This window comes from Saimiri boliviensis, chromosome 7, assembly GCF_048565385.1.
Source record: "Saimiri boliviensis isolate mSaiBol1 chromosome 7, mSaiBol1.pri, whole genome shotgun sequence".
NCBI classification, from domain to species: Eukaryota; Metazoa; Chordata; class Mammalia; order Primates; family Cebidae; genus Saimiri; species Saimiri boliviensis.
Genome location: NC_133455.1, coordinates 62,451,968 through 62,479,568, shown reverse-complemented (window position 1 = coordinate 62,479,568; position 27,601 = coordinate 62,451,968). Strand labels below are relative to the sequence as shown.

Sequence of the window (27,601 nt, the reverse complement as noted above, 5' to 3'; positions counted from 1 at the left end):
TCCCTTGGCACTGTGTTCTTCACAGTCTGCCTAAACATATTTTGTATGTAGTCTGCCTTTGGATTCTGCTTAGACACTTACAGTTTTTGTTTCTAAAGATTCCTTCAGTAAGTATTGATTTGTATTTCCTTTAGCTGATAATTCGTTGATTATAAAAGCAATTCACATGCTAGAAAACACAAAAAGAAAAAATCCTTTTCATTCTATCACCAAATGAATCAGTATTAACATTTTAGGGTGTGTTCATCTAGTCTTTTTTTGTGTGTGTGGGTTTATTTATTTTGTGTGGAGGTAGGGGAGAGAAAAATAGCTATAAAACGTTACTTTTTAGAAATGCAAATCCTCTCAAGTTTGCTACTGGGCATGAAGAGCAACTTTTAAAATAAAACTTTTTAGAATAATTTTAGAATGTCAAGTTGCAAGGACAATACAGAAACAGAGATTCCCATATACCCTTCACCTAGCTTCCCCTAATGTTAACATCTTACATAACTGTATGGAACCAAAGGAGAGCCCGCATAGCCAAGACAATCCTAAGCAAAAAAACAAAGCTGGAGGCATCATGCTACCTGACTTCAAACTATACTACAAGGCTACAGTAATCAAAACAGCATGGTACTGATACCAAAACAGAGATACAGACCAATGGAACAGAACAGAGGCCTTGGAAACAACGCCACACATCTCCAACTATCTGATCTTTAACAAATTGGACACAAGCAATGGGGAAAGGATTCCCTGTTTAATAAATGGTGTTGGGAAAACTGGCTAGCCATATACAGAAAGCTGAAACTGTACCCCTTCCTTACACTTTATACAAAAATTAACTCCAGATGGATTGAAGATTTAAACATAAGAACTAACACCATGAAACCCCTAGAAGAAAACCTAGGCAACACCATTCAGGACATAGGCATGGGCAAGGACTTCATGATGAAAACACCAAAAGCAATGGCAACAAAAGCCAAAATAGACAAATGGGATCTAATTAAACTTAAGAGTTTCTGCACAGCAAAAGAAACAGTCATTAGAGTAAACTGGCAACCAACAGAATGGGAAAAATTTTTGCAATCTACCCAGCAAAAGAAACAGTCATTAGAGTAAACCGGCAACCAACAGAATGGGAAAAATTTTTGCAATCTACCCATCAGACAAAGCACTAATATCCAGAATCTACAAAGAACTAAAGCAGATTTACAAGAAAAAACAAACCCATTCAAAAGTGGGTGAAGGATATGAACAGGCACTTTTCAAAAGAAGGCAAATATGCAGCCAACAAACGTATGAACAAATGCTCATCACCACTGGTCATTAGAGAAATGCAAATCAAAACCACGTTGAGATACACCTCACGTCAGTTAGAATGGTGATCATTAAAAAATCTGGAGACAACATGCTGGAGAGGATGTGGAGAAAAAGGAACACTTTTACACTGTTGGTGGGAGTATAAATTAGTTCAACCATTATGGAAGACAGTGTGGTGATTCCTCAAGGATCTAGAAATAGAAATTCCATTTGACCCAGCAATCCCATTACTGGGTGTATACCCAAAGGATTATAACTCATTATGTTATGAAGACACATGCACACGTATGTTCATCACGGTGCTGTTTACAATGGCAAAGACCTGGAACCAACCCAAATGCCCATCGATGATAGGTTGGACCAAAAAAAAATGTGGCACATATACACCATGGAATACTATGCAGCCATAAAAAAACGACAAGTTCGTGTGCTTTGTAGAGACAGGACTGAATCTAGAAACCATCATTCTCAGCAAACTGACACAAGAACACAAAACCAAACACTGCATGTTTTCACTTATAGGCCTGTGATGAACAATGAGAACACTGGGGCACAAGGAAGGGAACAACGCTCACAGGGCTGGGTGGAGCAGGGTGGGGAGGGAAGGGGAGGCACAGCAGGGGAGGTGAGGAGGATGAGGAGGGATAACACTGGGAAAAATGCCTGATGTAGGCGACAGGGGGAAGGAGACAGCAAACTACTATGCCATGTATGTACCTATGCAACTATGCTGCAGGATGCAGGATATGCACATGTACCCCACAGCCCAAATACAATAAAAAATAAAAAGAAATTAATACTAGTACAATACTATTAACTACAGACTATTTAAATTTCTTCTGTTTTTCTACTAATGTTCTTTTTTTGTTCTAGGATCCAACATAGGGATACATACCACATTTAGTAGTTGTTATTTTGAGACAGTGTCTCACTCTGTCGCCAGGCTAGAGTGCAGTGACATGATCAAAGCTCACTGCACTGTTGGGCTCCTGGGCCCACGTGATCCTCCCACCTCAGCTCCCCCAGTTGCTGGGACTATAGGCATTTGCCACCATGCCTAGCTACTTGTTCATTTTTTGTTGAGTCAGGGTCTCACTGATTTGCCCAGGCTGATCTTGAACCTGGACTCAAGCAGTCCTCCCTACTCGATTTTCTAAAGTGCTGGGATTACAGGTGTAAGCCATGTGCTCAGCTCATTTTTTTTTTTTTTTAATAATAGTTTTTTACGTTTTTTTTTTTTTTTTTTTTCCCAAGATGGAGTCTCCCTTTTTCACCCAGACTGGAGCGCAGTGGCGTGATCTCAGCTCACTGCACCTTCTGCCTCCTAGGCGCAAACAATTCTCTTGCCTCAGCCTCCCGAGTAGTTGAGATTACAGGCATGTGCCACCACACCCGGCTAATTTTTGTAGTTTTAGTAGAGATGGGGTTTTGTCACGTTGGCCAGGCTGGTCTCAAACTCCTGACCTCAGGTGATCTACCCACCTTGGTCTCCCAAAGTTCTGGATTACAGGCATGAGCCACATCATGAACGTTTTGTTTTTGTCATTAAATAGTTTTTGAACAATACTTATTTTAAGAGCTCTATAAAAGTTAATCACGGGGTAGATGTGCTCTGATGCAAACTTTTCTGGTATACGTTTTGTTGTTGGCATATCATGAGGGGGCATGTTATAAAACATATATACAACTGACCCTTTAACAACACGGGGTTTGAACTGGATGGGTCTACTTTTAGGTGGATTTTGTCAACCAGAAAGTATTTGTGAGATACGAAACTTGCATATACAAAGGGCTGACTTTTCATATACACAGATTCCGCAGGGATGACTGTGGCAATTGAGTGTGCACGTATTTTGGTCCATACAGAGGCCCTGGAACCAATACCCTGATACACCAAGGGATGACTATACAGAGCAAACATTTTTATTAGTGGGATACTTGAATCAAGTGTGTTAGATTGTAACATTTATTTTGAATGCACTGCTCTAAAAGTAGAGAATAAGTAGGCAAATTTAGTTTTCTTTGAGAGTATATTTAACAGCATTTTAGGTTTATTTAAATGTAGAAATATTTAAATAAGCTATTTGAAACAATTTGTTTTGGGGGTTAGACTTACTTGGCATTTGGCATAGCTTATTTTGAGCTTTGGACTGTGTGTGTGTGTGTGTGTGTGAGTGTGTGTGTGTGTGTGTGTGTGGTACACGTGGTATACATATTTCATATACACATAGTCAATATTAGGCTTTTTTTTTTTTTTTAAATAGAGATGATGTCTGCTGTGTTGCACAGGCTGGTCTCGAAGCCCTGGCCTCAAGTGATCCTCCTGCATCAATCTCCCAAAGTGCTGGATTACAGGTGTGAGTCACCACACCTGGCCCATATTTAGGCTTTTAATATTAGTCTAGTAACTAACATCATATCCACCTGAGTTTGGAAGTACAGTTACAGTAAATTCTGCTTATACATTTCTGTATTCAGTTTTGAAAAATACATTTTAATTTACTTACTTTTTTTTTTTAAGTCTCACTCTGTCACCCAGCCTGGAGTGCAATGGTTCAATCACAGCTCACCAAGCAATTCACATGCCCTACCCTCCTGAGTAGCTGGGACTACAAGCATGTAACCTCACACCCAGCTAATTGTTGTATTTTTGGTAGAGACAGGGTTTCATTGTGTTGGCCAGACTGGTCTCAAACTTCTTACCTCACATGATCTGCCTGCCTTGGCCAAAGTGCTGAGATTACAGGCGTGAGCCGCCGGGCCCAGCTTTTATTTACTTTTCTGCTATCCGTCATTAATGTTTATTTAGCTCTAGTTTAAGGGTATTATATATAAAAAGTGAAGATGCCTAGGGACTTTCTTACATGCCTTTGAGTGTTTTGTTGATGTTTATAGTTTGAATATATTCAGTAGTTTGTATATTTATTTAACGTGAAGCTTGAAATTAGAGTGACTTGCATTTAAAGTTTTGTTTTAAAAAATAAAGCCATAAAGCCAAATGCTTTTTAAGAACTAGTAGGTATACCAGATTAAGAAAAATACTGTAAAATTCATACTTGTGGTTTTACCTCCTGTGGTTGCTCAGTTTAGTAAAAACTTCATTGCCTATAAACACAAGTATAATAGAGAGAACTTTAAGTTAATGATTACATTAAGAAGAACATGGCATTTATTTGGGAAATAACAATTCCTTTGAATTTCACAGTATTTTTTAGTGAATGGGTATTGGGGTTAAAGATCTTGTATGATATGTGGTTTTTCATAAGTTTTTATTATGCTCGAGTTTTGTCCTGCTAAGGGATTAGTGTTTATTAGTAAATTTCTAAACTAGAGGTTTGTTATGGAAGTTTGATCTACAGTGTTTACAGAAAACTGAATGTACTAACTATGAGATCAAATATATTCATTCAGATTTTCAGAGTTGATGATAATCGTTTTCTAGAGGATGACTCTACTTGCTTACTGCTATCTTAAAAGCATACACGTATCTCTGCTTTCTGCATTGCGACCTGTGAATTTTTAGTGGAAAGAGCTATGTAATTGCTCACAGAGAATGTTCATCCTTTTGGTGTTGCTAGAGGATGGTATTTTATTTCACTGTATATGTTTTTATACTGCAGTATAAAGCGCTAAACCAAGTTTCTTTGAGAGTTCTGAAAGTTGATTTTTTTTTTTTTTTTTTGCTAGGATTGTTGCTTTGTTGCTCTTGGTTCTGATTACCTTACTAAGTTGGCTAAGGCAGAGTGACTCATCTGCTGGGTTTGCACATATCTTAAGGCAGACACTATGGACACTCCAACTTAATTGTATAAATTTCATCACCAGTGTCTCTTGCTATAGATATGTACCAAGATTAAGGATGACTGTAGGATTAAGTTGTGACCCATACTGTTAAAGGTAGAGATAGTATTTTGTATCACCTTCCATTTTAGCTTTTTTTTTAAAAAAAAAAATCTAGTTTTTAAGCTCTTTTAGTAAGATTTTCTTAGTATTTGCCAAATACATGAAATTGTTTTATATGTGTGTGTTATTTTATATTTATACTTACACACAAACACACATACACATATATCAATCTCTCTATAAATATATTCTTGTATTTCATTCATAAAAAACAAAATACATGATTAAAAGGGACTTTGTAAGATTCACTGTGAGACTTGGGGTTAAAGTGTGTGCATTTTCTGGGTCTAGAAGAGAAGAGGGAATCTGAGGTTAAGGTCATTATGCAGTGACACTGCAAGTCCAGATGCTATCCAGGGAATGTTGATAGACGTATTCTGTGTCTTGAAAGTTAGACTTTGGACATCACACAGAGAGTCAAAACACTATTAATTCTGTTGTTACCAACTTTAAATTAAATTTTTCTTATATGTAATCTCAATTTTCTGCCTTCATGGGAAAGTATTCTGGTAGGACATCAGTGGTTTATGTAAGTGATAAGGGGAAATGTGAATTACCCTGAGTAGTACAAACTGACCCTTGGTGAAATGGCCATGTGCCTTCCTTCCTACCTATTTCCTAATATTTTCCCATGCACACCTTACATTCCAACTCTTAAGGAACTACCTGGTGCTCCTGGAGGAGGCCATGTTCTTTTAGGTTTGTGAGGTTTTGCATGCTTTCTTCTTGATCTGGATTGCCCCTGCCCTAGCAAACTCCCATCCATCTTTCAGGACTCAGTGTAGGAACCAACTTTCCCAGGGAGCCTTTTTTTTTAATGCTTACTTCTGTCTTTCCTTCTGCTCTGTATTGAATGTTCTGATAGCACCAGCATATGGGTCTGCAATTCTACCACATACTCACTTTCTTCTGTCCCTCTCACCAGACAGTAAGCTCCTTGGAGTCAGGGAATGTGTTCTTTTTTTTTATTTCTAGCACTTAACTCAGTGCCTAACACAGAGTAGGTGCTCAGAAAATACTTGTAGAATGCCTAAGTTTGTGGATAGGGAAATGGATGAATTCATTGTTTAATTTTCTCTTTAATATTGATAGTTGTTTAAAAATCATTTTTACCTACCAAGCAACCTTTTGTTAGCTTAATTAAAGCAACTATGTCTGAAATAAAGAAATGCTGCTTTAAGCTGGACATGGTGGCTCACACCCATAATCCCAGCATTTTGGGAGGCTGAAGTGGGAGGATTGCTTGAGCCTAGAAGTTTGAGACCAGCCTGGGCAACACAGACCCATCTTAAAAGAAATGCTACTTTATTAATATTTTAGATTTATCCACAGAAACATGAATTATGGACAGCTTAAATATACATAAGCATATACTTAATCTTTCTTGATCCTGCTGATTTTACTTTTATAGAGCAATGAGAGGAATCTGGTTTAAACTGCATTACAGGGAATTTTGATTAAATATAATTGCCAGAAATTAAAGTACCAGATATTGAAGTGATTTGTAAGTAAGGTAATTTATTTTTTTCAAGAGTTAAAAGAGGGGGTGGATGGAGGATTATGAATTATGAAGCAGTTCATCAGCATTGCCCTCAGACTAAAACTAAAGGAAAGAAAATCCATTTAGGAATGTGCAAATGCAACCATATTCGTGGATGGAGGCTTAAAAATACCCAAATGGCTTTGCAGTTTTGTGTATATGGGTGTACTTTAAATTTTCACTTAATAAGGGAACTGTTATAGATACCCCTGCTTTTTATATAATGGCTTTGGTTTAAGGTAACTGGCATACTATACTGAGACTCTCCCCTCAGCTTTTTTTTAAACTCCTCTTTTTCAGAATAATGTAAATAATTCAGAAATCTTGTCAGTGTTAAGAATTAACAGAAAATTAATGTGTGGAATAAAAGACCTACCCAGTGGTTGTTGTTTTTGTTGTTGTTGTTTGTTTTGAGACAGATTCTTGCTCTGTTGCCAGGCTGGAGTACAGTGGCATGATCCCAGCTCACTGCAGCCTCCACCTCCTGGGTTCAAGCGATTCTTCTGCCGTCACACCCAGCTATTTTTTATATTTTTGGTAGAGATGGGGTTTCACCATGTTGGCCAGGATGGTCTCCATCTCTTGACCTCATCATCCGTCCGTCTCAGCCTCCCAAAGTGCTGGGATTATAGGTGTGAGCCACCACGCCTGGCCCCAGTGAATTAAAAACAACAACAACAACAAAAACAAACAAAAAACCAGCCAGACCATGGACACAAAGAACATGGTTTTTGAATGCCATCCTCTTGATTGTTTTAATGTAACAAAATGTGGCAGTTTGCTTTGCCCAAAATTTTTAGTCATATCGCTATACTTCTAACTATAGACATTCTTTCTTGGTTGTATTTGAAGAAAATTACTGTAGTATAAGTCCAATTCCCCCTCATTGCGAGTACACCAAAAGAGCGCATATACCTTCCTGAGCACCAAATTTATAATCATACTTTTGAATAGAGTTCAGTGTTCTCTTTACATATCATTCTGCAAGAATCATATTTGGAATAATTTAGGACAGCTTTACTAAATTTATTAATGTAACACTTGTTATAAGGATGTGCTTAAGTTCTAGATTTTCTGTGCTTACAGTGCAAAAGCCTTCTTTATGTAATAAGAGACAGAATTTTACCTGTAATGGTGATAAATAATGCCTTGTCTTTTAAAATGCTATCAATTTTCTAAACGTTTATATCTGGAGTTTATTTGGATTTCATGATAACTCTGTGAAGTGAGTGCCCTAATCTTATAAATGAGAAAATATAAGCACAGAAAGGTCATCTGATGGTCAGAGGCATGCAGCATTGTATAATAACAAAGTATTGTCATTTCCACAGCTAACATTTACTAGTGCTTACTATATGCTAAATACCGTTTTAAGTTTTTTGTATGTATTAATTAATATGTGCTTGGGCTTTAGAGTCAGATCAAAATTTAAGTCTAGCTCTTCTAATCAGTTTTTGACCTTGGAAAAGATACCTAACCCTTTTAAGTCTTGGTTTCCATATTTGGAACACAGAAAAAATAATAGTACTATCTACCTTACTGGTTGTTTGGATTAAATGAGATCATCCAAATGACTGTGTGTGTGGCATACAGTAAAGTCTAAAATTAGTTGCTGCAGAAAAGTAGGGTGGTGGTAGACAGCATTTAGTGTAATTGTTAGCCCCTTGGTTGTATTCTTTTTTAATAAGTATCATAGTCAGTGCAGTTATATATACCTATTTTACAGAAAAATACTGATGTTACAACAATAACATTATAGTTCCGTATAGTGCCTATAACCACCTCTTCCTTTACTGCCTCCTAATTATCTTTTGGTTTTTAGTCTTCCAACAGTGGGGAGAAACCAAAGGGGGTTAAGAGGTCATAGAGAGTATCTGAGGCATCCACTGGACACCCACAGTCCATTGGGTTATGTTCATTCCAGGAGTATTTTGGTATGTCAGTTGCTTGGAACTCAGAATGTGTTTTCTTATGAAAAGTTTCCTTCTAAGTGAGGCACAAAAAATCTTTTAATCCCTGATACAACTGACATGTTGGATATTTGCACTGAAAAACAGTAAAAGCAAGCAAAAACTGTGCAATACATTTGCAGTGTTACTCAAAATAATTAAACAATCAAATTGAATAAATACTGATTCTCAAGAGATTAAAATAATTTCTGGAGAAATTATTTTCTACATGTGAGGACTTTTGAATGTTTTTAAGAGCTTTGTGAGTTGGTACACTGATTCTTTAATATATTTAACTTCATTTCAAAGCTTATGACTTTTCATTGATAGTTAATAGGTGGATCACTATCATTTCTCTTATTTTTATGTACTGTCATTAAACTCATTGCAGGATAAGGGTTGGAGAATGCTTATGAGAGGAATTAAGAATGAGCAGAATAGAGATGTTTCTGACCTAATTGGCCAAAATCCCTTAGAATACATTTTAGAAGAACAAAGAGAATATACATTCACCTAAAAGAAGTTGTTTATGGTAGAATTAGTTCAGCCCTGGGCTGTTTTCCAAGCCAGAGACAAAGCATGGTGTATATTTGAACTTCTGGAGAAAAGAAAAGGATAGTAAACAAGAGGGAGTGGATTGCTGCCCACCTTAAAGTGAGGTGTAGCAGCAGTTCACAAGGGTTGTAAGCCAACACCTGGCATGCTTATTTTATATATAAAATTAAAGTTCAGAGTTGAAATTGTTACATTTGAAGTTCAGAGTTGAAATTGTTACATCTGAAGTTCGGAGTTGAAATTGTTACATCTGAAGTTCAGAGTTGAAATTGTTACATCTGAAGTTCAGAGTTGAAATTGTTACATCTGAAGTTCAGAGTTGAAATTGTTGACTGTCTCTGGGTACATGGTTTTGGAAATGTTCATTTTGGCTATCATATTTGTTCTCTAATTAATATGTAGATTAAAATGAGACTATTCCCATAACCCCTAATAAAATGCTGGATACAGAGTAGGTATTTAGTAAATGTTAGTATCCCTGTTTGAGTGAGTTTGATTTTTTTGTGTGTTACGAAGGGTAAATAAATTGACCAGAAAATTTTCAAAAATATATTGAAATCTCTTGTAACTCTAAACTGTAATTTCTCACTGTAATTTCACTGTTCTATGATTCTGTGGCATGCTTGTTCATACCGTCGATTTTCTGCTTTACTGACTTTTCTGAACTGGTTTTGGAGGGGTCTTGTGGAATAGGAAGATACGGAGGGTGTATTCTGAAGACAGTCTTCAAGAGGAATTATGGTGAGTGAGGTTTAGGAACAGTCACTGGAGATGGAGAATTAGTCTGCTATGCTAAAATGGGTTTTTAGAACTGGAATGGAACCTTAGAGGTGGTTTAATCTAACCCTTCATTTTACATCTGTGGAGTATAGAGAAGTGAGGGGTGCCAGTATTATAGCTGTAGTAGAAAAGCCAGAAACATCATAGAACTAAGACTATTTTTACTTTTTCTTCTGAAAAAGAATGGTAACAGGTACATACTATATTAATTTTTAAAATTGATGTTATATATTAAATACTTTTTATTCAATCTTTTAGACTTTTGAGTTTGTTTAAATAGATTAACTGAACTAACTGTGTTTCCAGAAAGCTCATAAGGAATATTATTCTTTAGAAATAAGACATTCTCAATGTTTTCCTTCTGTTTTTAGGTTAAGTCAGCAAACAAAGAAAACATGGTATTTTGAAGTATGATTAAACTCCTGATGCTGCAGCAGAGGCTAAGAATATTAATGGCCAGATCTAGGTAAGTTGAAGTTGATTTGCTTTTTATATCACTAAGCCTACATTTGCAATTATTTTTTATTTTTATTTTAAATAGAGACGAGGTCCCTCTATGTTACCCTGGTTTCAAACTCCTGAGCTCATGCGATTCTCCACCTCGGCTTCCCAAACTGCTAGGATTACAGGCGTGAGCTACCACTCCTGGCTTATAATTGTTTAACGAGAGAATTTAATAATATCTTCTTGAACTGCAACCGTTGCTGACACCGCCACGTCCACTTCCAAGAATGGCTTTAATTAAACTAAGACATGTTTAGTAATTCAAAGTAGTCAGCAAGCTTGTTACAGTATTGCTCTTCCCAAACAAAAGCTACCTTTTAGTTTTTGAGACACGGTCTTACTCTGTCACCCAGGCTTAGAGTACAGTGGCATGATCATAGCTGAGTGCAGCCCGGACCACCTGAGCTTAAATAGTCCTCCCACCTCAGCCTCCAAGTAGCTGGGACTACAGGTGTGGGCCACTTTGCCCAGCTAATTTTCTGTTTTTTATAGAGACAGAGTCTCACTGTGTTGCCCAGGCAGGTCTTGAACTCCTGAGCTTAATTAAGCAGTCCTCCTGCCTCAGCCTCCCAAAGTGCTGGGATTACAGGCATGAGCCACCACACCCAGCCTACCTTTTGTTCTTAAATGTACCCTGTTTTTGTATGTCACTCTCTTGAGGGAGCACAATAAAATCATTTGTGTTTTTGCTGAGTTACAAACTTGCAGGAGCGCATGCAAATGAGATCACATGATTGTTCCTCAAGTGTTTACAATATTAGTGCACATAATTTGGTGTCACATAGCTCAGCTGTAGTCTCCAGATATTAATCTGCCAGTCATAAATGCAGAATATCTAGTATGTAGCCTTTTCCCTTGCCTAAGAGTTTGTGGTTTAGGAGAAAGAATTAGAGATGTGGATGAAAACTTCATTAGGGAAGTCTCCTTTCAGGAATTGTAAGATTGGCCATGACTGCCTGTGTTCCAGCTGTTTCCATCCCTCACTCATACTAAGCCTATTCTTTAGCCTTACTGAGGCCACCTGTTTTTTTGTTTTGTTTTGTTTTGGGTTCCCCCCCGCCCCCGCCAATTTTCTGTCTATTTTGTTAGCTGTCTTCTTTCTTTACTTCTTTCCTGACTAGTTGTGATGATCTGTCACTTCAAACTCCTGTATTAACAATATCCTTTAGTATCCGTGCCCTCTGATAAGCATACTGACTCTGGATCAGTTGAACTGTCCACCCCACGGACTGCTGAGCAGCTATCAAAACAGCCTGCCTTGCCTCTGCAGCCTCTCTGAGCTCTCATCTCAGCCTACTTAATAATCTTGCTCTCTTTTCTTGGGTAGTTCCTTGGTGACTAATCCTGCCATTCTCGAGTGCCTCATTCTGCAAGCCTTGCCTTCTATTTTACAAAGGAAATTTAGGGTGATAAATGTTATCTGCTTCATTCTCTTTTCTATGTTCCACCCACCCTTACATCTTTCATCCTTCCTCAGAGAATGAAGCATTTCTCTTTCTCTGGGTAAACCTCTCAATTTGGGCCCTAGAACTCATCTCTAGTATCCCCTCTGTCTTGAGCTGTCAATTAACCCTTCTCTTTCCTCTGTTTTTCCTGTTTTTAAAACTTTATTGACCTATTGATTATAAGCCTGCATAAATCTATGTCATCTTAACATATATAACTCAAGTAATATATTCTCTTTTGAATATGTTCACACCCTTAATCTTCTCTACTCCTTATTTTTTCAACAGTTCTTGAAAGGCCAATTTCCATCCTCTAGGGACTACCTCCTTATCTTCCACTTGCTCATTGCAGTTTGGTATCTTTTCCTGCCATGCCACCATGGATGGTGCCCTCCTGCTTGATGCTTAGTGGTTTTTTTGTTGTTGTTTTTTTATGTGTGTGTGTGTGGTTTTTTTTTTTTACCTTCACTGGCTTCTGTCTACTCCTGTATTTAAACACATTTGTATTTCCCCAGAATTTCAACCACAGACCAGTCTTCATGCTATTCTTGAACCAATGTCTTCTATTTTAGAGCTTCAAATACTACATGTGTTCAAATGTTTTGCCTTCTCCCTCAAACACATTCTCATGTACTTAACTATTGCACTTGGCTGTTTACTGGGCCCTCAGTTTAACGTATCTGAACAAATTGTTATGACTTCCTCTTGAAGACTACAGTTTTTTGCATATCAGGTAATAGAACTGGCACCCTTTGCCATGCTGGAAACTGCCTCTTTCTTCCATTATGTCAAGTCAGTTCTTGCCACTAACTTTTCCTCTTAAATTTATTATTTTCTTGGTGCCACTAACTTTTCCTCTTAAATTTATTATTTTCTTCTTTATTCCTACCATTGCTGCTCTTGTTTTAGGTTTTTATCATATTTCACTTTTTTTTTTGGAGATGGAGTTTTGCTCTTGTTACCCAGGCTGGAGTGCAATGGCGCGATTTCCACTCACCGCAACCTCCGCCTCCTGGTTCAGGCAATTCTCCTGCCTCAGCCTCCTGAGTAGTTAGGATTACAGGCATGCACCACCATGCCTAGCTAATTTTTTGTATTTTTAGTAGAGACAGGGTTTCACCATGTTGACCAGGATGGTCTTGATCTCTTGACCTCGTAATCCACCCGCCTCAGCCTCCCAAAGTGCTGGGATTACAGGCGTGAGCCACTGCGCCCGGCCCATATTTCACTCTTTAATAATCCCAAACTGATTTCCTTTCCTCTGAGCAAAACTCCTACTTAGATTTATCCTACAGATAGTTATATTTAAAATGCACTTCTGACCATCTCACTTTCTTACTTAAAATACATCAGTGGTTTTCCATCATGTGCAGGATAAATTCCTTTCTCCTTGGCATGACATACAAAGCTTTCATGTCACATATTAGGCATTTCAGTAATTATTGTTGTACTGAACCGAAACAGTCAGTGTGGACAGAGTCCCCAAGTAGGTTGCAGCACCACTCATATAAATCATGTATCACTTAATGATGAATACACATTCTGAGAAATATGTCATTAGACAATTTTGTTAGTGTGCAAACATCATAGAGTGTGCTTACACAAATCTCGATGGTATAACCTACTATACACCTATATGGTATAGCCTATTGCTCCTACTCTACAAATCTGAGCAACATTACTCTACAGAATACTGTAGGCAGTTGTAACACAGTGGTAAGTATCTGCATTTCTAAACATAGAAAAGGTACAGTAAGAAAACTATAAAATATGAGAAAAAAGTGGTACACCTGTGTAAGGCACTTGCCATGAATGGAGGTTACAGAACTGGAAGTGTCTCTTGAGTGAGTTGGTTAGTAGTGAGTGAATGTGAAGGCCTAGAATGTTATTGCACACTACTGTAGACTTTATAAAACTGTACACTTAGGCTATACTGTTTGTCTAAAAAGTTTTTTTCTTCAATAACAAATTAACTTTAGCTTACTATAACTTTTTTACTTTATAAACTTTTTAATTTTTGAAACTTTGACTCTCTTGTAATGATACTTGGCTTAAAACATACACATTCTACAGCTGTACAAAAATAATATTTATATCCTTATAAGCTTTTTTCTGTTTTTAAAATTTTTAATTTTTTCTTACCTTTAAAACTTTTGTTAAAAACTAAGACAAAGACACAAACACACACATCAGCATGGGCCTATACAGGGTCAAAATCATCCATATCAATATCTTCTCCTACATCTTGTCCCACTGGAAAGTCTTCAGGGGCAATAACATGGAGCTTTCATCTAGGAAAACTGTGCTTTCTTCTGGAATACCTCCTGAAGGACTTGCCTGAAGCTGTTTTGCAGTTAATTTTTTTTTAATAAGTAGAAGGAGTACACTCTGTAATAATAGTAAGACATGCAGTGTAGTAAATACATAAACCAATTGCATAGTCATTTATCATTATCAAGTATTATGTACTGTACATAATTGAATGTGCTTAACTTTTATACACTGGCAGTGCAGTAAGTTTTTTTATACCAACTTTATCTCAAACACATGATAATGTGTTGCACCATGAATGTCTCTATTATCCCTTTACTAGGCCGGGCGCGGTGGCTCAAGCCTGTAATCCCAGCACTTTGGGAGGCCGAGGCGGGTGGATCACGAGGTCAAGAGATCGAGACCATCCTGGTCAACATGGTGAAACCCCGTCTCTACTAAAAATACAAAAAATTAGCTGGGCATGGTGGTGCGTGCCTGTAATCCCAGCTACTCAGGAGGCTGAGGCAGGAGAATTGCCTGAACCCAGGAGGCGGAGGTTGCGGTGAGCCGAGATCGCGCCATTGCACTCCAGCCTGGGTAACAAGAGCGAAACTCTGTCTCAAAAAAAAATAAATAAATAAAATAAAATAAAATATTATCCCTTTACTTAAAATTTTTATATTACCATCCTATAAGTTATTAATATTAAACATTTACAATTTTTTAAGAAATTAAATGTTTATCGAATATGTGATGCTTAGTGCCCTGGAAAATGAAGAAGACAAGATTTCCTTTTTTTTTTTAAGGTTTCCTATGTTTCAAGAGATCTACAAAGTGGATGGTGCAGAAAGACAGACCTTGCAATAGGGTGTGAGAAAGGCCATGACAGAGTTATGCCCATTCTATTGTGGGAACACTAGAGGCAGGCTAGCTTCAAGTTCATTTGAAGATCAAGGCTCAGATCTAGGGAACATGTCCCTAGTTTGTTCAGGCTGCTTTTTGGTTGGGCCCCATTTGTCTTCCAGCCTACCCTGTAGTCCATTCATACTGAAGGCTCACTTTCCCCTGAATGCGGTGTGACCCTTCATGACTTTTGTCTGTCTCAGGTGCTTATTTCTCTTTTTTTGCTTAGTACATTGTTTCTGCTCACCTTTTAAATCCCAACTCAAATAGTGCCTCCTGTCCTGCCTAACCCAGAAAGTTAGGTGCTCCCTTTCCTGTGCCCGCAGTACTGTGCTCATATCCTAAGGTTTATCATAGTACATTATCTGCATTATCTGTTCACGCGCGCTCTCTCTCCTCCCTCTCTCTCTCTCTCTCTCTCTCTCTCTCTCTCACTCCCTCTTCCCCCCTCCGTCTCCCTCTCCCTCCCTCCCTCCCCCTTGACACTCACAGCTCTTCAGAGATAAAGATGGTGATGTAAGTGTCCTTGTACTATGATACCTAGCTGGCATATTAAAGTAAAATACCAAATATCATGAGTCTTAATTAACTTTACTATTATATGTTATCATATACACTTTTGGTTCATACACTAGTACGCTTTTTCATTTTCTTAATTCTTATACCTGCCAGGCATCCTTCACATTTGTTGAGTACAGTCCATTTAAATCACAAAGGTCCTATAGGACTACTATACGCTAGGTCTTGTGTTAGGTAATAGGAATGTAAAAATGAGTAAGGTTCATTCTTGCTGGCAAGGGGCTCACAATGGAGGAAAGAAGACAGATAAACAGACACCTGTCACAATTTCTACTCAGTATGAAGTGTGATAGATGCTATGATACTAGAAAGCCCAGAGTACTTTGCGGTAGGCATGACAGTGATACATAGTAAGTATAACTCACCTAGTTGCTTGGAGTCAGGGAAAGCATCCCAGATGAACTGCACTTTGAGTTGAATCTTGAGAAGGGAGAGAAGCAGAAAGGGAGCAGCTTGGAAGGATGTGAGAGACCAAGGTGCTCTGGGGAATCTGCAGCTTGTTCATTCTGATTCGACTAAGAGTAGGGCTTCAGACAGAGAACAGGGAGAGTCTATACTGGATCTGTAGACAGGGTTCGGATTGTATCTGATCAGACTATCATACTTAAGCGTTTAAACTTTTATACTGAAGGTAGTGGAAAGCCACTGGATAATTTTCAGCAAGTTTCAATCAAATTTATGTTTGTATTGTTATGTTTTGTAGCTTCTGTGCTTCCTTCCTTCCTCCTTTTTCATGTATTTTCATATTCTATCTGATTATTTCCCTTATTTGTAAGTGATGCTTTAATGTTTTCTTTGCTCAGTTGGAGTATTCTTAAATACTCATTGTCAGGTATATAACCACTTATCTCTAACCATCTATGGGAAAGAAGTATTGAGTAGACATACTGTATCAGTTTTCCCAGTGTTCTGTGTGTTACTTTACTGCTTAATTTTGAGTTGTCTTTCTCTTTTACTAATGCACTATTTGAAATTTGATTTTCTTTTAATTACCAATTTGATTTGTTTTAATTACCAGTTTAATTACCAATCTTGTCTTATGGAGACATAAAAGATACTACAATGAGTAACAACAGTCAAAATACCTACCAAGCAAGAAATTCACCATCCCTTTGGTGATTTTTTATTTAAAGAAGAACAAGCATGGTAGTCCTGTAGTCCCAGCTACTCAGGAGGCTGAGGCAAGAGGATCACCTGAGCCCAGGAGTTTGAGCCCAGCCTTGGGCAACGTAATGACTGTCTCTGTCTGTCTCTCTCTCTCTCTCTTTCTTTTTCTCTCTCTCTCTCTTTAAAGAAGAGCATGAAATTCCTAATAAGCCACAAAGGGTTAATTCTATTATTCCACTGTTCTTTTTTTTTTTTTTTTTTTTTTTTTTTTGAGATGGAGTTTCGATCTTTTTACCCAGGCTGGAGTGCAATGGCGCGATCTCGGCTCACCGCAACCTCCGCCTCCTGGGTTCAGGCAATTCTCCTGCCTCAGCCTCCTGAGTAGCTGGGATTACAGGCACGCGCCACCATGCCCAGCTAATTTTTGTATTTTTAGTAGAGACGGGGTTTCACTGTGTTGACCAGGATGGTCTCGATCTCTTGACCTCGTGATCCACTCGCCTTGGCCTCCCAAAGTGCTGGGATTACAGGTGTGAGCCACCACGCCCGGCTATTCCACTATTCTTAAACAAAAATTAATTGTTTAAATAATATTATATATATGAGACCTTAAGTTGGTTTGTTTTTTAGATAATTTTAGAATAGGTGGCCTTTGCAAATTTAACTAGAAATTTGAGATTTGTGTGACATTATTAATACCTCACAAAATTTATTCTTATTGTTACTGAGTAAAATCAACTAGTTAGTTGTGTAAAATCTAGCTGCAGCCATATACCTTGTTGGGCTTAATTTTCTGCATCAAAATAATGTTTGTGTTAGATGATTTCTAAAGTGTTTTTCTGTTTGCAATTTTTGTATCCTTCATCTAATAAATTTTTCCAAATTATTTTTCATGTAGTACACACATGGTCTTCTGAAGAAGCCATGGGTAGCTGTTGTAGCTGTCCAGATAAAGATACTGTCCCAGATAACCATCGGAACAAGTTTAAGGTCAGTAAAACTGGTTGAGTTGTATATCTTACTGCTACTTGGATGTTCTTCTTTTATTTCACTTAACTTATCTTACTCCTGGCTTTTATCACCAAACTCTTCTATTTCCCTTTCTTTCTGCCTTGTCTTTTCTTGATTTAATAAATGATGACAACATTTTCTTAGTACAGAATTTTTTTTTTAGTTTTCCTTTGGTCTTCTGTATCTAATTAGCCATACAATTCTGCTAACGCTGTCTTTAAAATGCCATTTCACAGGGTGCCTTTTCAGTTGAGTCACTATCTGTCTTTCAGTTACTATTTTCATGCGTGCCTGCATGATTTTTTAACTGGACTCTTACCTCAAGTCACCCTCTGATTCATCCTGTAGTCACCATCAAATTAATCTTCTTTCATCATTCACTAACCTGTTTGCCAAAACTTCTGTGCTGTTATGTTACCTATAGGCTAAATGCTCCCACAGTTGTTTTGTGTCTCATAATCTGACCTCGATCTGTTATAAAGAATAGCCTTGATCACACAAACCTAGGTATAAGTCTGTTACTTTATAAGCTTTGTGACCTTGGGCAGGCTACATTATTACTAAGTCTTACTTCCATTTTTTGTACAGTGTAGTCTAGGATTGTTATGAGTATTAAATGAGAAAAATTATACATATAAAGCTCTTTTCTCACTCCCAGGGGAGTAGTAACTTCTCCCTAAATGTTATCTACTATTCTTAGTCTTTGAATGTTTTCTGAAGCTCAGCAGTACAAAACCTTTGCTTATATGAACTCCATGCCAATCTTATTTTGGTCTCTTTGAAAGGTACTTTCTTTGTTCTGCTTTAACATTGTGTCTTCATGATGTACCCTGTATCTCCTGACCCACTGGATTTCCCTTCTTATTTTATTTTGTGCATAAATTTAATTATACTAGCAGTCCAGCTAAAGGCCTTCCTCCTCTTATGTGAAGGTATCTCAACAGCCTTAGACCACAGGTCCTGCCTTTTGTAGCTTCTGTTGCATTCGTCACTTAATCATATATGTTTTGTGGTTTGTATATTTTGTTTCCCCAGTGGGAAGATAAATTTCTTACAGATCCGAACTGAGTATTACATTGCTACGTAGACCATGGCTGACACGCACATTATTTGATGAATGAATTAACAAGTTACAAATAACTAACTAGCAACAATGCATTTTCCTGACGAATTGGTGAAATATTATTATGGCTGTTAACCTTTTTTTAGGTCATTAATGTGGATGATGATGGGAATGAGTTAGGTTCTGGCATAATGGAACTTACAGACACAGAACTGATTTTATACACCCGCAAACGTGACTCGGTAAAATGGCACTACCTCTGCCTGCGACGCTATGGCTATGACTCGAATCTCTTTTCTTTTGAAAGTGGTCGAAGGTGTCAAACTGGACAAGGTAGAACCTTTGTTTTTTTTCCAAATATTATATTTGAAATATTGCTCTTTCAGCTATTTTATATACAAAAATTAAATTAATATTTTTTTCCCTGAAAAAAATCCCAAAATAAATAGGTTGTTAAGAAAAGATATAGTATACTATGTATTCATTTATCAAGTTTTTAATAAGCATATTGTCTATGTGGGAAATTTTGGCTTGTGTTAACTTTAAGATTTTTTTAGTAAGTGATTAGGCCTGCCAAATTGACTAAGTGTCTTTATCATTGATTTTTTTTTACTACCTACTACTTGGATGGCCTTGACAAGTTACAAGACTTCTGTTGAATGTTAAGTTTCTTCTCTATAAAATGGAAATGGTAATACCTATCTTATAATTATTGTCATAATTAAACAAGATAACGATTGGAAAACACCTAGGGACTTTGCAAGGGGCCTGTTAACATGGCAAATGATCACCTTGGAATGGTGAGTTGGGCTCCCCCTGCTGTTAAAAAAATAGACTAGCGTAACTGTGCAGGTCTTGATTTCATTAGCTTTATTTTGGGCCATCTCCTTTAGATGAATGAAAGTTATTCTGTAAACTTTTGGCAGGGGTTTGTTTTGAAACAGGGAATAATCAATAACTTGTCATATATTTATTTAAAAGGGATTTCTTACTCTTGGTGCATAGAATGCTTACTTTACAATTCTGCTCTTTGTCAAGTGTTCCTATAGTTTTTTTAAAGGTATATTAACTATTTTTCCCTTTTGGTTTCTATTTGTAGGAATCTTTGCCTTTAAGTGTGCCCGTGCAGAAGAATTATTTAACATGTTGCAAGAGATTATGCAAAATAATAGTATAAATGTGGTGGAAGAGCCAGTTGTAGAAAGAAATAATCATCAGACAGAATTGGAAGTCCCTAGAACACCTCGAACACCTACAAGTAGGTACCCATTTTTCCTGTCACATTTTGAGTAACAGGTGTTTAGTTGTAAGCTATAGATTATGAATATTTAGTGTGTAACACACTGGAAATCACCATTAGATAACAGAAGTATAATGGTTGTCAGTTTTTAAAAACAGCTGTAATGAATAAGTACGTCAAATATTTTAAAAATGAAAACATTATTTCATAATATCTAAAATATGGAGTGGGTGGGTAATACTATTTGTGCTCTGATTTCTGCTGTCTTGGCAGAAAGACCTTCTATAATCCTCTCAGTACAGATTCGATTCTTACTCATTTTTATTCTCTTTGCCCTCCCCTGCTCTTCCTTAAACCAATCAACAAAAACTCAGCTCCAGGATTTGCTGCTCAGAACTTACCTAATGGATATCCCCGATATCCCTCATTTGGAGATGCCTCATCCCATCCTTCGAGCAGACATCCTTCTGTGGGAAGTGCTCGCCTGCCTTCAGTAGGGGAAGAATCTACACATCCTTTGCTTGTGGCTGAGGAACAAGTAAGCATGTGCTACTATGTAACAACAGCAATAATGATTCTTCAGAGTTAGCCTATCACTGTGCTAATACTGGAAGATTTTATTCAGCTTGAAATTTAACTTTCACTGTTTGTAAATTACTTTCATAGTGAACAGTCAGAGGAAATAACATATATTTGCTGGTGTATGCTCAAATATATGTGGGTATTCAGGGGAACTTAGCATTACAGTAGCTTGTGGGTTCACAAGAGAGGTGTATCTATAGACTAAGAAAGGCATAACTTATGGTCACTTCTCATTATAAGAACCTCCAGTGGATTAAGAGTTTATGCTGCTTTTCATATTTTACTCATTATAGTCAGTGAACTACTAGTAGGAAGGTAGATTTTGCTGTTAATGTTATGGAGTTATTTAGTGTTCCTGAGTATTCTAGTTTTCATGTGTGGAATGAAGTATCTGGTTGAAACCTCTGTATTAATTAGTTATACTTAGGTTTTGTAAACCGTGTATCACATTAAAAAGTTTTTAGTGTTCAGGCTGGGCGCAGTGGCTCAAGCCTGTAATCCCAGCACTTTGGGAGGCCGAGGCAGGTGGATCACGAGGTCGAGAGATCGAGACCATCCTGGTCAACATGGTGAAACCCCATCTCTACTAAAAATACAAAAAATTAGCTGGGCATGGTGGCTCGTGCCTGTAATCCCAGCTACTCAGGAGGCTGAGGCAGGAGAATTGCCTGAACCCAGGAGGCGGAGGTTGCGGTGAGCCGAGATCGCGCCATTGCACTCCAGCCTGGGTAACAAGAGTGAAACTCCGTCTCAAAAAAAAAAAAAAAAAAAAAAGTTCTTAGTGTTTTTAAATCAGTTTCTTTGTGTTCCTTACATAGTGAGTTCTTATATTATTTACTGTAATTATATTTTTTCTTGTTTTGCATTTATTTTTGAATCTTTAAACTTTTATATATAGTCTTCTAAATATTTTTATATTATCTCCCCAAAATATCATTAAGCTTTTATAAATAGTGATAGTTTCTTACTAGGTGGCATGTATTTTATATCTATGCATTTTATAGAACTCATTAAATCTAGTAGAGTTTATCTCCTTATACAGTCAGATCATCAGTAATTAAGGATAAATTCATCTCTTCCTTTTCAAAGTTGTTATTTTTTATTTCTGAGTCATGTTTTAATGCTTTGATGAGAACCTCTGCAACAACAAAATGGTAATCTCTATTTTGTTCCTGATTTTTATTTTTTACATAGTATTTATTTTGTTTAACCAGCAAATATAATGCCTGTTATTTTATTTTATTTTTTTGGACGAAATCTCACTCTATCGCCCAGGTTGGTGTGTAATGGTGCAGTGTCGGCTCACTGCAACCTCTTCCTCCCAGGTTCAAGCGATTCTCGTGCTTCAGCCTCCCGAGTAGCTGGGATTACAGACACCCACCACCATGCCCGGCTAATTTTTGTATTTTCAGTAGGGACAGATTTTTCACCATGTTGGCCAGGCTGGTCTTGAACTCCTGACCTCAAGTGATACACCCACTTCAGTGTCCCAGAGTGCTGGGATTACAAGCTTTAGCCACTGCACCCAGCCTGCATGTTATTTTAAAGTAGTTATTCTTTTATCAAACTAGGAAGACATTTCTATAATTAAAAAAAAATAGGTGCAAAAGTTTTGAAGTAAGAGTACATTTGGAGAGAAAAAAGTTAATAAAATTAACTGATATGGTTAGGCTTTTTTCATTCTTTTAAATAAGTAACTAATTCACTTTCTGTTTTGTTTTAGGTACATACCTATGTCAACACTACAGGTGTGCAAGAGGAGCGGAAAAATCGCATAAGTGTGCATGTTCCATTGGAGGCAAGGGTTTCTAACGCTGAAAGCAACACACCAAAAGAAGAACCAAGTAGTATTGAAGACAGGGATCCTCAGATTCTTCTTGAATCTGAAGGGGTCAAATTTGTTTTAGGGCCAACCCCTGTTCAAAAGCAATTAATGGAAAAAGAAAAACTGGAGCAACTTGGAAGAGATCAAGTTAGTGGAAGTGGAGCAAATAACACAGAATGGGACACTGGCTATGACAGTGATGAACGAAGAGATGCACCCTCTGTTAACAAACTGGTGTATGAAAATATAAATGGGCTATCTATCCCTAGTGCCTCAGGGGTCCGGAGAGGTCGTCTGACATCCACCAGTACCTCAGATACCCAGAATATCAACAACTCAGCTCAGAGAAGAACTGCATTATTAAACTATGAAAATCTACCATCATTGCCTCCTGTTTGGGAAGCCCGCAAGCTAAGTAGGGATGAAGATGACAATTTAGGACCAAAGACCCCATCTCTAAATGGCTACCATAATAATCTAGATCCAATGCATAACTATGTAAATACAGAGAATGTAACAGTGCCGGCAAGTGCTCACAAAATAGAATATTCAAGGCGTCGGGACTGTACACCAACAGTCTTTAACTTTGATATCAGGCGCCCAAGTTTAGAACACAGGCAGCTTAATTACATACAGGTTGACTTGGAAGGTGGCAGTGACTCTGACAACCCTCAAACTCCAAAAACGCCTACGACTCCCCTTCCACAAACCCCTACCAGGCGCACAGAGCTGTATGCCGTGATAGACATCGAGAGAACTGCTGCTATGTCAAATTTGCAGAAAGCACTGCCACGAGATGATGGTACATCTAGGAAAACTAGACACAATAGTACTGATCTGCCCATGTGAGCCTGGAAAGCATTATGTTGTTTGCACCTTTGTGAAATTTTTAAAAATGAAGATGCAAGTGCTTCATTTTCATTTCTAAACACTAACTCCTTTTATAGACTGATAAAATTTTTTCTGAGTATTTCATGTGCATCTTTAACTAAAGGGAATTAATGTAGAGCAGGTACTCCTTAAAGAACACTAATTTCATTATATACTACTCATTGTACAGCAGCATTCCCGTTTTCACAGTGCCTATTTAAAATGAGAGTTGAAGTGAATGACATGCTGGTTGATTTTTATCAATATTATGGACTTATGCATATCTTTCATGTCTAAGTCATGGTTGGCTTTTAAAACTTTTTATAAAGCCTCTTGACAAAGTGCATTGCTAACAGATAACTATAGGCTTTGAGAGTAATGCTCATAGATTCACTGTTCACAGTATGTGGCCTCCAGCATGTAACATGAGGAATTTCATTAATTAAAGGCTTTTTGACTTGAGCCAAAACATACGTAAAGGAAACAGAAGTACCACACCTCCTCTTATACCAGTCAGCTCCTTTGCCTTCAGTGTTAATAGAAAGAAGCCTGTGTCCATGAATATGGTTTGCTGTTAGTGCATTGAAAGGCAGGAAGGAGACAAGATTTTCTATTTACTCATCTCATGATGTCATTTGAAGGGCATGTCCAGATATCTTACTCAGAATTATAATAGGCTCAAGAATCAGTCTCAGGTCACTTTACCCAAAAACATTTGAAAATCTGAACGATGATCTCTTGAAAGTTTCTCTCCTATAGATTATTGACAACATGTGGTTTTCTGGAGGCATTTGTGCCATTAGGTTTTCATTTATCTTCAGTTTTTTCTTTGGTGTTTGGGATGTCTTATTTTTGTTGCTGTATGTCCTTTTCAATTTAAAATGTTTGAGTTTGTATATAGTTTTGAAATTGGACTATGTGTTCATTGTTGTTTAGTTTGCATTTTTGTCAAAGTACGGTTTTGAAGGTTCATTTGGAACTTACTGTTATTCTATAACAGGGTTGCCCTTGTCCAGTATTTATTTATATGCTGTTTACTTTTCAAGTTGATAAGAACAGTTTCTCAATTCTAAATTTCCTGTGTCCATAGGTGATCTCTTTACCAACTGAGAAAAAAAAGGAAGATACTTTTAACATGCAAAGTTCCCTCCAGATGTACTGTGTTTTCTCTGTGGGCACTCTCCCCAGCACTTTAGCAGTAATTCCCCAGCTACACGCTGCAGTTGTACTCTGCCCACTCTAGTGTTCCTCAGCTCTGCTGTCCTTTTCCTTGTAGCTGGATTTTTTATTATCCTTTGATTTCCATGAAATGTTAATATTGTTGCCAGCATAGCAGGTGCAGTGGAAGTCTTGTAGCAATGAGATTGTCTCATAATTTAGGATTTAAAATGAATTAAAGTTTATATAAACTAAAGAGTCTCCATATGTCAAACTCTTGGAAAATCGAAGATGTTCCAATTTCCTAAACACTAGAGAATACAAGAGAAGGTAGAGTGGAAAAGGTTAGATAACCTTGCAAAATATTTTACTATTTTCTCTAAATATGAGGAAGTTTGAGATTATGATCTGGATCTACCAGATGTAACAAAGGTTAATTTAGCATGAAAAAGTTTTAGTCATATTAGCATCCATCCTATTCAGTAAATAAATCATAGGACAGTGATGGATTAGCAGAACAATAGAGTGGGATCATTATAAAGAAAATAAATTATTAAAGTTGTCTTTATCCTTTTCAGTGCCATTTTTAGTGTCTTTTTTATAAATCAATATCAGTGTCTTTTATCATTCTATGTGCATAGCAGGATTTTCTTTTCCCCCTTTTGCTGCCCCGTGAACTTGGTGCTTATTAAAGTGTTCACTGTTCTCTTAAAAGAGAACAGTGGTATAGGTGTGCAGTTTCCCTGATGCAGGTTCCATTTTTAATATATTGTTCCACTTATTTCTTCTAAGTAAATTGCTAATTGTGCCAAATTTATGTAATAGTTTTTGTAATGTGGAATAAGAATTACGATGGAACCAATGCACATAGTTTTTTTCTGAAACAAGCAGTCAAGGCAGAACATTAATCTCCAAATGAAAGGGCTGATCTATTTATTCATTTTGGAGGTTGGATACTTTATTCTTTCTTTCCGTCATCCTTTTCATTGTTTCCTCCAGATTCTAATTAATTTTTCTTTTTTTAAATAACTCCAATATAATCATTGCTGTTAATGCTTTAAATACTGTGTGCTTTAAAAATGAAAATGGGACCAATTTGTCTGCTAAGAATTTGATTTTAGGTACTATATTAGGAAGTTATATACGACTGGTGTTAATTTCTAGTTGTCTTCTAGAAATCACTTGTGTTCCTATTTAATAAAAGGTAATTTAGAATACTACTTGTCCTTTGCAGTAGTTTAGTAATGGGCATTAAGCTGTGTCCTGGAAGGATGTACCTATTAGTAGGTGCATTTTAGAATGAGATATTAATATTTTATTAGCATATAATTGTGGCCATATGTCTCAGATTTTCTGAGGCAGATCTAATTTTAGATATTCTGTTAGTAGACCATGTGATCCTTCTTTTTGGTTTTGGAAATATAATCACTGTTAATGTTTTCCCTCCAAATAGAATACTGTTTTATCCATATAAATCATAACAGCATCTATCCCATGCCAGGGTTGGAAACTGATATTGGTATTACCTGTGTCTTTTCGTCACGTGTTTTATTTCCCAGTTTCATCTTTTTTTAAAAATGAAAATAATGGTGCCTTCCCTCCCTCCAGGAAGATTGGCAAATAGTTCCTTTTATTTACTGCTGCTGTGGAGTGATGAGATATGCACTTTACTCTTGAAGATTCAGCAAAAAGCTTTTCACTTCCCAGTATATCCAGAATACATCACATCTGGGACTTAGGAAAATTTGCCAAGCAGTCTTTGTTTTTATAGATATTAATGTTGATCCCCCCATTCAATGTTACAAGAACAAGTCAAGCTAGTGTTTGTTTATCTCCTCTCCCTCCCCAAAACTGTGGCACAGCATATAAAAATGTACCTCAATAATGTTCTATTAAAAATGGGACAGGGGCCTTATGTTTTCATAATTTCCCAACAATGTGCCGCCATATTTTTGCCTCAAGGTAAAGGTTTTAACAGACTAAAAAGTATTTCCCAATTCCCTGTGCTATTTCTAACCTGTGATGCCCAAGTGTTTTGTGCAATGTGTAGTGTGTGTGTATAAATACATATATTCTTGAAATAGACATACCATCAGAGACATCATTCACAAGTAACTGATGTATTGGCATCTCATTCATAGTTCTGATGTGTGAGGTATATGGTACTAATTACCTTTTCCTTGATGTTTGCCAAATTTGAATTAAGACATTGGTACGAAATTACAGAATGTAAAGAAAATGTTTTTGGCTGGAAAAATTAACAAATATTTTATGACATACCACAATATACTCTGCCCAAACTAGCACCCTATCTATCTTTCCTGTTCTTTACATACCTGTTCCCCATCCCTACTTCCTCATTTTTTGGGGGTATAACAGTTCTTTTGTAGCATCCTTATAATTGCAATTCTATGGCAATTGGACAATTATAGCATGGAAACAGACTGGTATTAATAGTACAGTAGTCACCAGTGTGCCACATTTGCATTAGTAATGCAAAATATACATTTTATAAGGAACAAACTTTGTGTTATGTTTTATTTTCATTACATTGTATAATATTGTAAGATTATTGTATGTCCTAGTTTGCATTATAAATGTTTTTTTCCTACGTAAAGGCATAAATATAGCAACTTTGTATAAAGGTAGCTTATTAGATTTTTAATTTTTTCTTTTATAAAAAGTTGTCTAACAGTGGGACTACCATTGCCAAATTGTACATGAAATATGAATTTTACCCCCATGGTTAACTTCTTTTATAAACATTCCATATTTCTCTAATAAAAGATATAAGTGATACTGTACTATGCATAAATTGTATCTTAATGCTGTTTCAGATCAGCATTTTAAATTTTGGTTTGCATTTTTACTATTGGCAAAACATAACCACTGTTAATTAAAATAAAACCTTGTATATGTAACAACATAATTTGCCCTCTATCCCTTCCCACCCTTTGTTCTCTATTTCTCCCTATCAGTGCCAACTTCATACATTTTGTAGCATGGCAATAAAATATAACTTTTACACT

At 36.9% G+C, this 27,601-nt stretch overlaps 1 protein-coding gene across 9 annotated transcripts in view; it reads left to right on the top strand.

Annotated features, from left to right (window-relative positions):
- FRS2 (fibroblast growth factor receptor substrate 2) overlaps positions 1–27,601 on the top strand; it is a 108,715-nt gene extending 81,114 nt beyond the window's left edge. For all 9 annotated transcript variants that reach the window (XM_003927783.4, XM_074402570.1, XM_074402573.1 and 6 more), the window contains 6 exons: positions 10,404–10,498; positions 17,722–17,813; positions 19,044–19,230; positions 19,997–20,155; positions 20,512–20,675; positions 22,443–27,601. In XM_003927783.4, the coding sequence (XP_003927832.1) occupies positions 17,748–17,813; positions 19,044–19,230; positions 19,997–20,155; positions 20,512–20,675; positions 22,443–23,393 (1,527 nt within the window). In that variant the 5' untranslated portion in view covers positions 10,404–10,498; positions 17,722–17,747 and the 3' untranslated portion in view covers positions 23,394–27,601. The remainder of the gene's footprint in view (positions 1–10,403; positions 10,499–17,721; positions 17,814–19,043; positions 19,231–19,996; positions 20,156–20,511; positions 20,676–22,442) is intronic.